Raw genomic sequence first — 15,697 nt, 5'->3', positions numbered from 1 at the left:
GGATATGGCCCAGAATAGACTTGGAACAGATGAAGGGCAGAGAGGCCAGGGATTGGGAGAGAGGGTGTTCAGAAAGAAGCAACAAGAAAAGACGGGTTGGGGATATAGCTCAGTGGTAGAGCACTTACCTAGCAAGCACAAGGCCCTGGGTTCGATTCTCAGCTCAAAAAAAAAAAAAAGGACTAAAAGAAAAGACATGACAGGTTGGGATGTGGAGCTCTAGCGGACCAGAACGCTAGCTTGCTTTGCTGTACAGGTCCCATGACACCTTTGGTCTGTTAGCCCACAAGTGCCCAGGAAGGCCAGATCAGCGGGCTCTGAGTACATGGGGGTAGTCATTTGTCACCTGGGAGCTCTCCTCTTTCAAAGCAGAGACCATGGCTTTTTAAAAATACATAATTTCCGCCAGGCAGTGGTGGCGCACGCCTGTAATCCCAGCACTCGGGAGGCAGAGGCAGGTGGATCTCTGTGAGTTCGAGGCCAGCCTGGTCTACAGAGCTAGTCCAGGACAGGCTCCAAAGCTACAGAGAAACCCTGTCTCGAAGAAAAAAAAAAAAAAAATTATTTTATACCCATTGGTGTTTGCCTGCAGGTATGTCTGTATGAGGGTGTTAGAAGCTCTGGAACTAGAGTTACAGACAGTTGTGAGCTGCCATGTGGGTGCTGGGAATTGAACTCAGGACCTCTGGAAGAACAGCCAGTGCTCTTAACCACTGAGCTATTTCTATAGCCCTGAGATCATGGCTTTTTAATGGCCCAAGTCCTATTTTGGGACACAACTTTGCAATGTTAGCCCAGGTTGCCCTAGAACTTCAGTACCCTGCTTGGGCTGACCTTGAACTCAGCTCAGCCTCTGTAATCCCCCTATGCTGGGATTACAAGAGTACAGCATATGCCCAGAGCATGCACTTCAGCTCTGGCAAAGCTCTGTCCCTCTCTGGGCCCTGGTAGCCAAGCCTGCACACACTACAGCAGAGGCTAGGCCTCGGTTTCCCAGCACTGCCGCTGCCCCAGGAACTCTGGCATACTCATTAGACTCAGCCCCAGGGGCATAGCGCTGCTCACCTCACCAACACACACACACACACACACACACACACACACACATTGGGTATTAGATTCCTGCTGGGGAGGACACTACCATTCTGCTGTGTCTCAAGTTCATTCCACGTAGGAAGTCCCCCAAACACACACACTTGCGTTGGTCTTAAAATCCCTCGATGACTGACTCCTCCTGAATTGCTGGTCCTCCTAATCACACAGCTCACAACCCTCCTAAGTACACAGCCTAGTTGATTTGCTTCTATCAAGAGCATCAAGTCTGACTCCAAGGATAACCTGACCAGGCATGAGCCTATTCCTCTGGATCACTCATTCCTGGAAGGCAGACAGGTGCTTCACTTCTAATGGTGACTCAGGGAAGAGTTATGATTGCTTATGTCCCCACACCTGGTTGAGGACTCAGTCCCCCCAGCTCCCAGTCACAGATACACAGGGACCGGAAAGATGGCTCAACAGTTAGGAACAGTTTGCTCTTCCAGAGGATCCAGATTTGATTTCTAGCACCCATATGGTAGCTCACAATCACCTGTAACTCCAGCTCTGGGGAATCTGATGCCCTCTTCTGGCCTCTGTGAGCCCCAAGGCATATATACACAAATGAAGGCAATATACCCACACCCATAAAATAATTCTTAAAATTAAAATTTAAAATTCTCAGGGGCTGGAGATGGCTCAGTAGTTAAGAGCACTGGCTGCTCATCCGGAGGTCATCCGGAGGTCCTGAGTTCAATTTCCAGCAACACAAGGTGACTCACAACCATCTGTAATGAGATCTGGTGCCCTCTTCTGGCCTGCAGGCATACATGCAGGCATAACACTACAAATTAAGTAAATACATCTTTAAAATTAAATAAAATTCTCAGCTCATCCATCTTTTAGAAAGATAGTAAAGGACCAAAAAACAAAAACTCACCACGCAATGGTGGTGCACACCTTTAACCCCAGCACTCGGGAGGCTGAGGCAGGCAGATCTCTGAGTTCGAGACCAGCCTAGGCTACAGAGTGAGTTCCAGGAAAGGCTCCAAAGCTACACAGAGAAACCCTGTCTCAAAAAACCAGGAAGGGTTGGGGATTTAGCTCAGTGGTAGAGTGCTTGCCTAGCAAGCGCAAGGCCCTGGGTTCGATCCTCAGCTCAAAAAAAAAAAAAAAAAATTAAAAACAAAAAACAAATCCTAAATGGTTATTCTTATCTGAAAAATCTCAATTGAACAAAAACAATCTATTCTAGGCCTTAAGAGGAGCATCCACTGTACAGGCTAGTTTTTATGTGGCCTTGACACAGTTGGGTCTTCTGAGAAGGAACCTTAATTGAGAAAATGCCTCCATAGGACTGGCCTTCAGGCAAGTCTGTGGGGCATTGTCCTGACTGATGATTGATATTAAGAGGGCCCAGCTCATTGTGGGTAGTCTCTCTTGGTGTAAGAAAGCAGGCTGAGGCCAGGTGTGGTGGTGCACACCTTTGATCCCAGCCCTGGGGAGGCAGAGGAAGATGGGTCTCTGAGTTGAGGAGAAAACAAACAAACAACAAACAAAAAACATGTCCTGAGGATGGGTGTGATAGCACATACCCATAATCCTACCATGAAGCAAGACACACTGCTGTAGCCAATGCTCTGCCTCACTAGCAGAAGCAAGGGAGGCCAGTGGCCATGGACTGAAATCTCCTCTCAGGTGTATGAATGAAAAACACTGACTAATATAGTACCCTCAACATCCCACTCTATCGAAAATCAAGTAATTGTAGGGCTGAGTTACACTTTAGACATCTTTTCAGGGCCTAGATTTAAGATGGAGGAGGGCTCGATCTGAATCCTCACATTGTAGACACACACACACAGCCCACTAAAATGTAGTTCTAAGTCTTCCTTTAAAAACAATGGAGCCGGGTGGTGGTGGCACACTTGGCCTTTAATCCCAGCACTGGGAGGCAGAGGCAGGCGGATCTCTGTGAGTTTAAGGCCAGCCTGGACTACAGAGTGAGTTCCAGGAAAGGTACAAAGCTACACAGAGAAACCCTGTCTCAAAAAACAAAATAAAACAAACAAAAAAAAAAAGAGCACTGACTGCTCTTCCAGAGGACTGAGGTTCAATTCCCAGCATCTATACGGCAGCTCACAACTGTCTGTAACTCCAAGATCTAACACCCTCACACAGATACAGGCAAAACACCAATAAAATAAAAATAAATAAATAAAGGGGGGGGGGGCTGTAGAGATGGCTCAGTGATCAAGTGTGTTCTATTCTTGCAGAGGACTAAAATTTGGTACCCAGTACCAACACAGGACGCTCACAACCACTTATAATTCTAGCTCCAGGGGGAAACCAATGCTTCTGGCCCTCCAAAGGTCTCTGCATTTGTATGCACATACCTATACACAGATACATACACATAATTAAAAACAACTTAAAACAACAACGACCAACCAGAGTCAAGCAATGAGTAACAAGCATGTTTTCAGAGTGGTTCTTATGCAAAGTCTTGCCCTGGAGCCGGGAACACGGCCGTGCCCCTTTTCTTTTGAACCCCTGACCTAAGGAAAGGATGGCAGGAGGGCATGAGAACATGATGAACCAGATCAAGAAAGGCAGTGTGTCTTGATGGAGGGCGGAGCTCCTGTTGCTGTTCAGCCCTGGCACGGTCCCAGAGCAGGCCAGTCTTCTGAGCAGCCCAGTTGAGGGGCAGTTGTGAGGTTTGCCTTTGAGTAGGGAAGAACCAGAGCTGGCCAACCCCAGATCTGTCCCACAGACCCAGGTCTCCCTGGGACAGTTTCTTCCTACTCATTGCTCAAAGGGAGATGCTTCCTGTCCTTGCCTGCATTCCGGCGCCTCTTTCGACTCAAGAAACTCTCCAGCTTCTTGCTGCGTTTCAGCTCCTTGAACTTCTCAGCTAGGGCCAACTGGCGCTGCTCAGCTAAATAAAAAAAAAGGAAGCAAGCTGGTGAGCGAAGGATAAAGAGACCTTCCTTCTTAGTCCCCCATCGGGACTAAGTCCCGCATGCTGGGCTGTGCGCCAGGGATATGGGCTTCATGAATGCTAGGCAAGGGCTCAACTAATGAGCTACAGCCCAGCCCAGTGAGCCAACTTCATTTCCCCTTGTGTTAGGAACTGATGCCAGGGCTTTGCTCATGAGAGGCAAGTGTACTACCACTGAGCTATCTAACAGCCCTGCCTAAACGGACTTTTTCTTTCTTCCTTCCTTCCTTTTTTTTTCTCTGACAGGGTCTTACTTTGTAGCCTAGCCTGACCTGGAACTCACTATGTAGACCAGGCTGGGCTCAAACTCTTAAGAGATCTGAGTGCCCCTGCTCCAAGAGCTAGGATTAAAGGTGTGCCCTACCAAGCCTGGCCTCTAAGCTAACTACTTTTTATGACTCAAGTATTACTCATCTGAACCAAGACGGGCATTTAATAAGTGGAGATGCAGTGAGAGGGAGAGAGAAGTGACTGTCACTGATGCAGTGAGACAGAGGGAGAAGTGACCGTCACTGATGCAGTGAGAGGGAGAGAGGGGACTGTCACTGATACAGTGAGACAGAGGGAGAAGTGACCGTCACTGATACAGTGAGAGGGAGAGAGAGAGGTGACCATCACTGATGCAGTGAGAGAGAGAGGGGACTGTCACTGATACAGTGAGACAGAGGGAGAAGTGACCGTCACTGATACAGTGAGACAGAGAGAGAGAGGTGACCATCACTGATGCAGTGAGACAGAGAGAGAGAGGTGACTGTCACTGATGCAGTGAGACAGAAGGAGAAGTGACCATCACTGATGCAGTGAGATGGAGAGAGAGGTGACTGTCACTGATGCAGTGAGAGAGAGAAGTGACCGTCGCTGATGCAGTGAGACAGAGAGAGAAGTGACCGTCACTGATGCAGTGAGACAGAGGGAGAAGTGACCGTCACTGATGCAGTGAGACAGAGGGAGAAGTGACTGTCACTGATGCAGTGAGACAGAGGGAGAAGTGACCGTCACTGATGCAGTGAGACAGAGGGAGAAGTGACTGTCACTGATGCAGTGAGACAGAGGGAGAAGTGACTGTCACTGATGCAGTGAGATGGAGAGAGGTGACCGCCACTGACTTTGGTTTTGTTTCTTTTGGGGGGGGGGGGTGGGCAGGGACTATAGTCCAGATCAGTCTCCACTTCTACATATCCAAGGATAACCTTTACCTTCCCATCCCCAAGTGCTGAGACTGCAAGCATCCGCCTCTATTCTTGTTTGATGTGGTGCCAGGGACCAAACCTGGAGCTTACTAAATGCTAGGCAAGCACTCTACCAACTAAGCCACACCCCAACCACCCACAAACATCATCTAATTTCAGATACAAGACTGATCACAAGTAGCACTTCCCTACTCTTCCTGATGCCTACAAGTTACCATAGGTCCTTCCTCAAAGGAGCTCCTGGATGCTGGTACTACACCCAGCCATAAACCTGTCCTCTTGCATACAGGCTTTTCAGGTGCTTGGCCCCACTCACATTTCTTCAGGAAGTAGGGCCGATGGCCCTGCTGTGCTAGAGCCCGCCGCTCCTGCTTCAGGGCGAGGTGCAGCTCCCGCTGCTGCCTCCGCCCCTGTTGTGCCTCGTCTTGCTGTTCCTGAGGACCCAAGGTGAAAAGTGGGTGTGTGAGCAGGGCGGCTGCGACTCACCACCGTCCCCGCTCACCCCTGCCACCAGAACCCACCATCCGCTGAAGCAGCTGCAGCAGCTTCTCGTGCTCCTCCCCTGAGTGGTGCTTCTTCAACTGCTTCCTCACGAGCTCCACGGAAAACGAAGAGTATAGTTAACATAGTTAACATTCTGTGCCAAGCACCCTTAGAAAAGGTTCACATGAGTTAACATGAAACAACAATGTATGTGGTGTCTGAGGAGCCAGCACGGAACTAAAGATATATTCTAGCACTGAGCTGTAGCTCCCAGCCCCGGGCCTTTCTTTCTCTTACTAGCCATTTCTCTCTCTCTCTCTCTCTCTCTCTCTCTCTCTCTCTCTCTCTCTCATTTTAAAATAATTGTGGGGCTATATGTGTATATGCACATATTCAAATGGAGAGAGGCCCTGGGGTTACAGATGATCATACCAAGCTTTTTATGCGCGTTTTGGAAATTTGGATTCAGGCGCTCATGCTTGCAATACTTAGCCACTGAGCCACATTTTTATCCCTTTTTATCCTTTTTGTGGTTAGAAAACTAAAGAAGCCAGGCGTGGTGGCACACACCTTTGATCCCAGCGCTTGGGAGGCAGAGGCAGGAGGATCCGTGAGTTTAAGACCAGTTTTGTCTACATCGTGAATTCCAGGAGAGCCAGAGCTACATGTCTCAAAAACACAAAGAAAGGAAGGAAGGAAGGAAGGAAACGAGCAAACGAAAGCAAAGCTGGTAAAATGGCTCAGGGAGTAAAGGCACTTGACACACAAGCCTGATGGCCTGAGTTGGATCCCTGGAACCCACACAGTTGAAGAGAGCTGAAACTGGCAAGTTATCCTCTGACCTCCATACACAAAGGGTGACGACACACGCAGACCTACACACACCAAATAAATACTGAAGCAACATTACCTTAAGTTTAATCAGGAACAGAAAGACAGTTATCATATGTTCTTTTTGTTTGGTTGGTTGGTTTGGATTTTTGAGACAGGGTTTCTCTTTATAGTCCTGACTGTCCTGGAAATCACTCTGTAGCCCAGGCTGGTCTTGAACTCAGAGATCCACCTGCCTCTGCCTCCTGAGTGGAGGGATTAAAGGTGTGCACCACTGCCCTGCAAGTCTTGTATTCTTATATGCAGATATCATAGTCAGTTTCAAAGAAGTAAAGAACAGTGACTATGAGAGCATGTGAAGGGAGGGGGATGGGGGCAGAGAACTAGTTAACTAGCAGGGGACGCACTGGATACGGAGGAGGATTCCCAGGGTTTGGTAGTACATCAGATAACTATGGTTGACAAGTAACTGAATCCACTATTTTGTTCACTCTTCTTTTTTGGAGGGGAGGGAGATGAGGTCTCACGGCCCAGGGTAGCCTCAAATTCTGTTTTCCTGCTTTCTGCCAAAGTAGCTGAGATTATAGATATGTGTTGTTAAGCCTAGCTTAACTGAGTATTTCAGAATAGCCAATAGAAGGATTTTGACTGTTTCTAACACAAAGAAATGATTCAATGTGAGAAGTGATACCTATGGCAATTTCCTTGATCAGTAAACACTAAATACACAGACTGAAATGCCATCCTGCCCCACAAATATTAGTAAATACTATGTATCAACTTAAAAAACATATTCATTTAAAAATAACCAAAGCAAAGGGAACTAAGCAACTTGATCACACGGTCACAAAATTGATGAAGCCAACTAACCGCAAAAAGATCTACTGCCAATCTGCATTCCCTCTCCTCTTCCTGACTGTCCAACACGTGCTCCAGTTCCCACCCTCCAAGAGCGGATAGACCAGTTTCATGTTGCATACCTCTTTCTCCTTGGCTCGGATATCATTCAGGAATTGGTAAGTTTTGTCAAATACCTCAGGGTTATATTCCCCTGAGAGATCATCAAAGCGGGGGTCCCGGGCTAGCTTTGGAAAGAGAAGAAAGAATACAGACAGCTTGTCTAGCCTCCCTCTTTTAAGAAAGTGCTGCCCCCTGCCCTTTCCTCACCTTTTTACTGATGGGAACAACCTGACGTAAGAACGGTACCCGGACTTTGGCTGACATCTCCAGAGGCCTAAGGAGAAATGAAAGGTCAGGTAAGTGCACTACAGTCTTGGGCAAAGACTGGCATCTTCCCACCCAAGAAAACAGACATCTAGTCAAGGTCCTAGGTTTCTTTTGGCTCTGAGGGCAAGTTTCTCACCGGTGCTTATCTGCAACACACACAGGTTGTCTGGGGCTTTGCTTCTGAGTGCTCCTTCCAGCTACCAACTGTTTGTATGCCTTGGGTCCCCCTTGGCTCTGTAACTCCAACAGCTCCTCAAATGACATGTCAGATGTGTCTGCTGGAGAGAAAGGTCATACCACTCGGGTCAGTACCTCCCAACAGCAGGAAAGACTTAGTCAGGCTAGAGATGGTTCAGCAGAGGAAGGACCGTGCTGCCAGGCCTGACCACTGGAGTTAGAGCCTGGAGTCACCACGGTTTAGGTAGAGAACGGACTTGCTAGAGTCCTGACCTCTACATCCTCACTGTAGTTCGTGTACACATACACACACACACATACATACACATACATACACACACACACACACACACACACACACACACACACACACACCCAAGATACACAGCAGAGACTCATCCTACCTACCCCCATCCTTTCCAACATTCTCCATCACAGCAATCATTTTTACAGTTGCTAGGCAGTACAGGTTGTAATGGTGCTACCCTGTAATGGTGCTACACTAATATCCAACTCTCCAACTATTTTGGCTACTTGACATCTCATCTTGTTCTAGGGACAGAGGTCAATCAATCCACAGCCCATTTCTTTTGCAATCTAAAAAGAAATCTAATTCTATCACTCGTTGTGGTAATTATCAGGTCATCTCTGAACTAAAAACTCTCCAATGGCGTCTATTTTGCTAGCCTAGAATTCAATATGGAGACATGGCTAGTTTGGTGCGCACCCAAATGTGGTTGCCTCTGCCTCCTGAGAGCTGGGAGTAGTGCTGCAGTGTGCTATCCTGCCTGGCCAAACACTTTTTTTTTTTAAGATACAGGGTTTCTCTGTGTAGCCGTGGCTGTCCTGGAACTCGCTCGGTAGACCAGGTTGGTCTTGAACTCAGAGATCCGCCTGCCTCTGCCTCCCAGGTGCTGGGATTAAAGGCGTGCGCCTCCGACGCCCGATTCTAAACACCTGTTCTTAAATGGCCGAGGACGAACTTTGTGCTTTGCTGCTTGATTACTCTTTATCTCCAAGTGCCTTCACATGGCTCACTAAAAGCCCAATTTGTGACACCCGGGAAGAACCCTCCCCCTACTGCTAGGGCTCGACTCAGGCCTGGGCTGGACGGAGGCTTATGCCTACAATCCTCGCACTTGTGAGGCAGGGCTGCCGAGTTCGAAATTAACCCGAGCTACACCTGGAGACACCCTCCGCGTACCCCTGCCGACACGTTCTAAAGAAACCAGAACCAAGAAACTTCCCTCAGCCTTCATGCCGGAAGTGCTCCCTCTCACCCTCCACTGAACTGCGGCGCTTAGGGTGGCCTTCCGTTCCCGCAGCCCAAGGTCGCGCACTCCCGCCAGGCCCAGGCCCTCACCCTGCTGCCGGCCGCCTGCCACGCTCCGGGTCTGCTCGGCTCCGCGGGAACCTTGGGCCCCAGCCCTAGTATCAGCACGCTTCGGCATGTTTTGCGTAGCGCGGAAGGCGGAAGACACCACTTCCGCTCACTGCGCCCTCCCAAGCCCCACCCCTTCCGGCAGCCGCAGCCAATGTGGCGAGGGCCCTGCTCTGAAGCCGTCCCACCTCGCGTCTCGGGTGGACTAGGAACTCGGTGCCTTCGGGTCCCAACGCCAGGCTGCGAAGCCAGAACCTGAAGGGCGGCCCTCAGCGTCTCCACCCTAGTCCCCAGAAACGTGACACGTTTAGAGGCTTTACGTTTTATAAAATCAGAGCTGGCCGATCTTGGGGGTACAGCAGCAGCTCAGGGATGAGCGAAGCTGTCGGTTGGTCCCCACCCCGGGGGCCGGGGGAGGGAGGGGGCTCATGCCAACAGCTGAGGCTCCTCTCAGCTCCCGGGCAGATGCTCAAGCAGGGAGAGGGATGGTCACGGGGAGGGGAAGCTCCTGAGGCTCCGGATACTGCTGGCTTCTCCTCCCCATTCCTGTCCCTTGCCAGCATAGCCTGGCTACCCAGCGGGCCTGGGTGCGAGCACTGGCCCAGGAGCAGTGGAGGGAGGTGGATGGGAACAGAGCACCAAGGGAAGGGGCCCTCGGCCCAAGGGAGGAGGAGAACGGCCTCCCCCAACAACTCCCCACTGAATTCACAGCACAGAAAACACCTCTAGTCCATCAACTCCACGTGGAGGTATACTGAGTCCAGGGTCCAAGGGGCAGGCAGGTGAGGCGGGGCAATGAAGACAGCAGGCTCAGGAGGGGAGGCAGCGGAACCGTCTTCCTATCCGTGGGAGGAGACAATGGGGCGGCTGATATTGCTGTTGGTAGTCATGGCATTGAGCTCCCACCTGGAAGGCCAGCGATGGGCAGAGAAGACAGAAGAGGTGGTCTCTATGGCAAGCCCGGAATTCCTTGGACAAAGCCAGGAACACAGCAGCCCCTCCAATTTCCCACAGCGACCTCTCTTCCTCACAGCCCTTTTGGGTTTAACCACCAGATCCCACCCACCACTAAATCCAACGCCACCTACTCATCCACCTCCAAGCTCTTGCGGATTTCCTGTTTATGTTTACACAGATTCCTGAATCCAAGCACCTGGATTATGTGTACCCATCTCAGTAAACATTCCAGCATACCTCTCCTGCTCTGCAGAGACCCAGCCCAAAAGCCCTTCTCCCTCACCCCACAGGAGCACCCATTCTTGCTCATATACTAACAAAAAGAAGTATTTCCATTATTTCAAGGTTGTGATTCATACCTCCTGCTCTCCCTAAACTTTAGGACTTAAAGCCTTTCCCACTCACCCCACCAAGTTAAATTATGCTTCCAACAATTCTTTTTGTTGTTGTTGTTTTGTTTTTTTTTTTTGAGCTGAGGATTGAACCCAGGGCCTTGCGCTGAGCTAAATCCCCAACCCTCAACAATTCTTTCATTCTACAAAGACCTAGGAAATACTCCTTCTTATACTAAGACACTAAGCCATGTACTCAGGATTAAGGTACTGGCACCTGTGTCAATCTAGAGCCAGCCTGGGCATCAGGTCACCCATCATCAGCTCTGTGTCACCCAAGGACACACAGACCTCAGCAAGTAAGAAAGCTGGCTGGCTCAAGGAGTAGGGACTGTCTCAGAACGGACCGATTTACGTGGAGTGACATTTGGTGCTTCATTTGAACTCAATACTTGAATTCAGAGACAGGAAACCAAGGACCTCCCTCGATTCTGGAACTGGGGGTCCAGAGACTCTTCAACTTTCTATTTTGCAGTTAACCATGAATTTATTCAGCCTCTCTCAATATATCACCAAAATAAAACAAACAAACAACTGCACAAGGAAGCAGAGCTTCTTCTGAGCATGGCTCAAAAAACTCAAAAGTTTTTTTTCCATAGAGCTAATAGCTGTCACATGATGTCACCTCTGCCTCCCTTGTTCTTCACAGAAACTTCATCTCCAACAAAAAAAGTGTCTGTCTTCTGCATGTTGAGACTGAGCTCATCACACCTGTGCAGGCACTCACCCTCAACCAACCCCTCTTCTGCTACCACTTGCTTTACCTGATGTCATGGGGCAAACAGGACTGGTCCAGGTTATACTGAATCACGGCCAGTTTGCACAGAGTCTTCAGACTAGGGCCTTTAATGCAAGAGTCGAGGAGCAGTCAGAGCAGAGCAAAGGCCCCCTTGGTCACCACCCAGCGCCAGACAACTTGACAGGAGGAGCCACTTCAGGAATGAGTACTTACTAAAGTCCAGGATGTGTAAGTCAGAGTGATCTATGAGGTCAAACTCATCTCCCAGGCCTTCCTCAGGAGAGGGGCTGTACAGACGGGAAGAGGAAAACGTGGGTGGGAGAACTACCCACAAGGCCCCCTTGCTCAGATACCTCCCCCATTTCCCGAGCCCTCCCCTCTCCTCACCTGGTACCCCCAAAGAGGACAATCTTATCCCCAACAATGCAGCAGCACTGGCGCCGGCGGGGGCACGGCCCTTTCCCCTTGGGCTCAATCTTCTTCCAGGTGAAGGACCCTGAAGACAAGTTCATAGAGGTTCCACACCTGGCCAACCTAGACATCACACAGCCCGCCCCGGCCCTCAGCGTCACTCTCTTCCTCCCACCTCAACTGTTCCTTGTCCCTCCCCAAGGGTAATGCTCTTTACCAGGGTTAAACTTCCAGAGGTCATGGAAGTGCCGGTTCAGCCTTGCATTGTAACCACCAAAGATGTACAGCTCCCCATTGTAGCCGACTGGAAGGGCAGAGACATGTCAAGAGTGGATGGGGCTGCACAGGGGGTCCACGAGAAAGTAACAGGCACTCACAGGCTGAATGGCTCCTGCGCCCCTCAGGCAGCACCGGAGTGTGTGGACAGTCGAGCCAGGCCTCAGTTCTGGTGTCAAAGACTCGTATGCGATTGCAGTAAATCTCGTTGTTGGAATGAAATGGCCCAAAGCGGTCAGCACGGCCCCCAAAGACGTACATGTGAGTGCCCAGCATCGTGGCTGAATGGAAGTCCCGCCAGCGTGCAGGGTTGCCCTAGCCAAGAGCAGAGAGACGGGGACGAGAGTCAACATGGGCTCACGGAGGGGAGGCTAACTGAGCTTCCTAGGATTTCAGTGACGGGTGGGGATCTAACAGAACAAAGGACAGACCTTTGTGCAAACAAGGGTCCATGTCATGGTGCTGGTATCCAGCTTGTGAATGTCATTGGAAAAGCAGTCTGCCTGAGTGATGAAAGAAGGGAAAACAGGTGTCGATGGTTACTCTTGACTATCCTTCCAAAGTCTTCTGTTCCACCAAGCTAAACTTCCCTCTCTTCTTTTTGGTATAAAACTGTAGGTTTTTCCAGACTTACCAGCTGCTCATATCCCCCAAAAATATACATGATCTTGCCCAGGACACAAGCTGAATGTCCATCCCGGGCCCCAGGAACTGTTCCTGATACTCGGGGTGTAGACCACTTGTGAGTATCTTTTGAAAGAGGAAAGAGTACATAGGTCAGCTGACACGCTCATCTTAATTCTGGCCTTCCCTTCTCCAGTATTCCCCAAACCCCCTTTCCCAGCCCCACGGCATCATGAGACCCGTACTCACTGACATCAAAGGCATAGAGTACGTTGCAGGCCCCTTCAGTGTCATTGCGCCCACCCCAAAGGAAGACCGTGTCATCGATGAGGACGGTTGAGTGTCCATACCGCATATAGGGTACAACAGGAGCCTGGCCTCGGACGGCAGGCCTCACTGGGGGCAGCTTTGTCCAACGCAAGGACACTGTGGGCACAGCTCTATCAGCCTGGGAACCTCCCTCCAGGTTGCCACCTTATCCCAAACCAGACATTCTCATCCAACCCTCCCTGGCCACAGAGACCACCATCGAACTTCATTCAGGTGCCCACTACCTCCCCGATGTAGGAACCCAAGAAAGGCACCAGAGCCGGCTTACCAGCATTGAAAATGTGCACATCTATCTGCCGTAGTGTCTCGTAGTCCTCTCCAGAGCAGTAACCCCCGAAGGAGTACACTCGGTGCCCAACAGCCACTGCAGCATGGTTCACCCTGCGTGGCCCGCCCTCCAGATGCACTGTCCACCGTAACATCCCCTGGGCCACAGGTTACAGGAACATGCCCCCCCGGCACGGCCTGCTGCCTCTGCTACCTGTACACAAGTCAGGGCCACGGGTTCCTCAGACAAGGCTTCTGCTCAGCTCACTGTGGCTGCCCAGGAGCAGTCTTTGCCTCCAGTGTCACCCCAGTGGCCCTCCCACACCACCCCTCTACAGGGACACTAGTCACAGCTCAGGTGGCTGGCCCTGGCCCAGGGGAGCTGCAGAGGTCAAGAAGCTAGCCCTGGCCCTGTGTTCTCCCACAGTGAAGGGTGGGGCCACCTTAACCTGACTGCCAGCTCAGAAGCTGGTGACCATGATTACCCCCTACTCACGTCAACTCCACCCCGTCCCTGGCTGGGAAGAAGCTCCAAGCCCCCCACCCCGTCTCCAAGCCCTTTGCCCACACTGGGTGCTCTTGCTTCTGGCTCTGTTTACTGCCGCCTCTCTAAGAATCTCCCTCCACCTCTTAAAGGTAGGGATCTCCAAAGCTCCCAGCTATTAATAGCACAGCCAGCCCCAGCCAGTCCTCTGAAAGCTGGCACGGTGCTTTAAAGGAAAAAAAAGCTTTTAGGTTTTTAGAATGGAAGTGTCCCTACCTAGGACAGGGAACTCCATGTAACCATGGTTGATTAGCCCCTCACAGAGAGTTCTTGTCAAGCTGATCCGTTGTCCCTGGGGTCACCCAGGGTGCCCACAGGCAGGAGGAGTTTCTTTGACAGCTGTGGCTCTCGTATGCTGCCAGGACTAGAAACTTAAGCCACAAAGGTTATGTGTACATTGCGGGTTGGGGGAGGGGAGAGGAGTTTTCTCCCTCCCCACTTTCCCAACCTTACTATCCTTAGAGAACAAGCCCCTTTCAACAGCTCTTCCCGTTATGTCTCTAAAGGAGGGATGGGTGCGGGTGCACACAGGGAAGAGGAGGGAAGCAAAAATGCCTTTGGGCAGGACAAAGGCCCCAAGCATGAGAGGAGCCATAGCCAGCTTGCAAGCCTAGTGATAATGGGTTCATTGGAGGGCTCTTTCAGGTAAATCCTTTAGCAACTGGCAATGCCTTTGCCAGGAGACATCTGCTGGGCTTGGGCGGATCATCTGCTCCCCATTCAAAAAGCCTTGGTGCAGAGAAAAAACAGGCTCAACCTCAGGCCAAAAAAAAAAAAAGCAACCAAACCCACCAGTCCCCTTGCAGGCCACGACGCGTCTTTCACTTGGCTTGTCACTACTACCCACCCGACCTCCCCAAGCCTACACTTGAACCAGCAGCGGCCAGAAGCCCTCACTTCATCACTGCTGCTCTTCAGTCAGTGCTTGTCGGAGAAAGCAGGTTCTACTTAAGAACGGACATCCAAGGCAGGCGTGGCCTTTAGTCTCATCACTGGGGCGGCTGGGGGACGTCTACGAGACCAAGGCCAGCCCGAGCTACACAGTGAGACCCTGGCTCCCCCCCAAAAAGAAGGGGGGACCTCCCCTCTCCTCTCCCTGCTTTCACTCTCCGTTGAGGGGTCCAGATAAAATGAAAATGCACACAGATGAGACTGTCAACCCAGTGAACCGCAGGGGTGCGAACCGCAGGGGTCTCCGCACCCTCCAGCGCCACGTCTCCAACCTTCCGCGGACACCCGGAGCTGGGCAGTTCCGCCCCCACCTTGCCCGCCGCCCCTCCCCCACCGCCCAGCCCGCCCCCTCCCCCTGCCATTATGCTCAGCGTCCTGATTCTCTTCAGAACCCACTGGGCCGGTTTCTTTCAGCGCCTCCTCCAGTCACCAGGTCTCTCCCACCCGCCCCAAACCATCTCCCCCAAACCTTTCGCTGCCCATTAACACTCCTCTTTCCCAGCATCCCCCTAGCTCCCTCCCCCCCCCCATCTCATCCTTCTCAGCCCCTCCCCCGCGGCTCCGCGGCAGGCATGGGCGTCGCCGGACCCTCCAATTTTTCTCATCCTTCACCCCATCCCAGGCTACCTGCCAGGCCGGGCCGGGGTGGGGCCGCGGGTCCTCGCGCTGCTGGCAGCCTAGAACCCGTTGCGCGCCAACCGATTCCTCGGTCCCCAACGAGATAAACACTGCCAGGCTTCGTCCTTCCGGCGGGCAGCAGGACGCGCACGTGCAGTGGGAACCCTGGGCCTGACGCCTTCAGGGACTTGTAGTCCACAAGTTACCTCAGGGCCGGTAGGCTGGGGGCGGGTGCGCATGCGCAGAATACGGCGCGCTCCCGA

General features: G+C 51.4%; 2 protein-coding genes across 6 annotated transcripts; both read right to left on the bottom strand.

Annotated features, from left to right (window-relative positions):
• Positions 1-3,488: 3,488 nt before the first annotated feature.
• On the bottom strand, positions 3,489-9,561 carry Rrp36 (ribosomal RNA processing 36). Of its 4 annotated transcripts, none has more exons than XM_036166981.1 (7): positions 9,149-9,282; positions 7,904-8,045; positions 7,708-7,774; positions 7,521-7,625; positions 5,748-5,822; positions 5,543-5,660; positions 3,489-3,973 (listed from the first exon to the last, which is right to left on the bottom strand). In XM_036166981.1, exons 1-7 carry the CDS (start codon positions 9,201-9,203, stop codon positions 3,837-3,839), a joined length of 699 nt encoding a protein of 232 aa, XP_036022874.1. In that variant the 5' UTR covers positions 9,204-9,282; the 3' UTR covers positions 3,489-3,836. The 4 variants fall into 4 exon arrangements, with proteins under 4 accessions (XP_036022874.1, XP_036022872.1, XP_036022873.1 ...); XM_036166979.1 differs by lacking the exon at positions 9,149-9,282 and adding an exon at positions 9,308-9,561 and having other exon boundaries at positions 3,492-3,973; XM_036166980.1 differs by lacking the exon at positions 9,149-9,282 and adding an exon at positions 9,308-9,561 and having other exon boundaries at positions 3,492-3,973; positions 7,904-8,042.
• A 70-nt stretch (positions 9,562-9,631) lies between these two features.
• Klhdc3 (kelch domain containing 3) lies at positions 9,632-15,666 on the bottom strand. 2 transcript variants are annotated; one of them, XM_036166977.1, is made up of 12 exons: positions 15,444-15,666; positions 14,082-14,236; positions 13,323-13,535; positions 12,974-13,150; positions 12,735-12,850; positions 12,532-12,603; positions 12,202-12,415; positions 12,042-12,128; positions 11,801-11,909; positions 11,627-11,700; positions 11,439-11,517; positions 9,636-10,231 (listed from the first exon to the last, which is right to left on the bottom strand). In XM_036166977.1, exons 3-12 carry the CDS (start codon positions 13,474-13,476, stop codon positions 10,165-10,167), a joined length of 1,149 nt encoding a protein of 382 aa, XP_036022870.1. In that variant the 5' UTR covers positions 13,477-13,535; positions 14,082-14,236; positions 15,444-15,666; the 3' UTR covers positions 9,636-10,164. The 2 variants fall into 2 exon arrangements, with proteins under 2 accessions (XP_036022871.1, XP_036022870.1); XM_036166978.1 differs by lacking the exon at positions 14,082-14,236 and having other exon boundaries at positions 9,632-10,231.
• Positions 15,667-15,697: the final 31 nt, after the last annotated feature.

The sequence above is a fragment of the Onychomys torridus genome, chromosome 18 (assembly GCF_903995425.1).
Source record: "Onychomys torridus chromosome 18, mOncTor1.1, whole genome shotgun sequence".
NCBI classification, from domain to species: domain Eukaryota; kingdom Metazoa; phylum Chordata; class Mammalia; order Rodentia; family Cricetidae; genus Onychomys; species Onychomys torridus.
The sequence above is the reverse complement of the archived record's forward strand: the minus strand, read 5'-3'. Positions and strand labels throughout refer to the sequence as shown.

Bases quoted from the DNA above. Each gene is read 5' to 3' on its own strand.
- Rrp36 (XM_036166979.1), bottom strand. From the start codon at position 9,395: ATGCCGAAGCGTGCTGATACTAGGGCTGGGGCCCAAGGTTCCCGCGGA. The intron at 7,775-7,903 runs GTGAGAAACTTG...ATTTCTCCTTAG, and splicing joins TGTGTTGCAGATAAGCACCG to GCCTCTGGAGATGTCAGCCA. The intron at 5,823-7,520 runs GTATGCAACATG...TTTTCCGTGGAG, and splicing joins TCCGAGCCAAGGAGAAAGAG to CTCGTGAGGAAGCAGTTGAA.
- Klhdc3 (XM_036166978.1), bottom strand. From the start codon at position 13,476: ATGTTACGGTGGACAGTGCATCTGGAGGGCGGGCCACGCAGGGTGAAC. The intron at 13,151-13,322 runs GTAAGCCGGCTC...CTGTGCCCACAG, and splicing joins TGTGCACATTTTCAATGCTG to TGTCCTTGCGTTGGACAAAG. The intron at 12,416-12,531 runs GTCTGTCCTTTG...GCTCTTGGCTAG, and splicing joins GGACCCTTGTTTGCACAAAG to GGCAACCCTGCACGCTGGCG.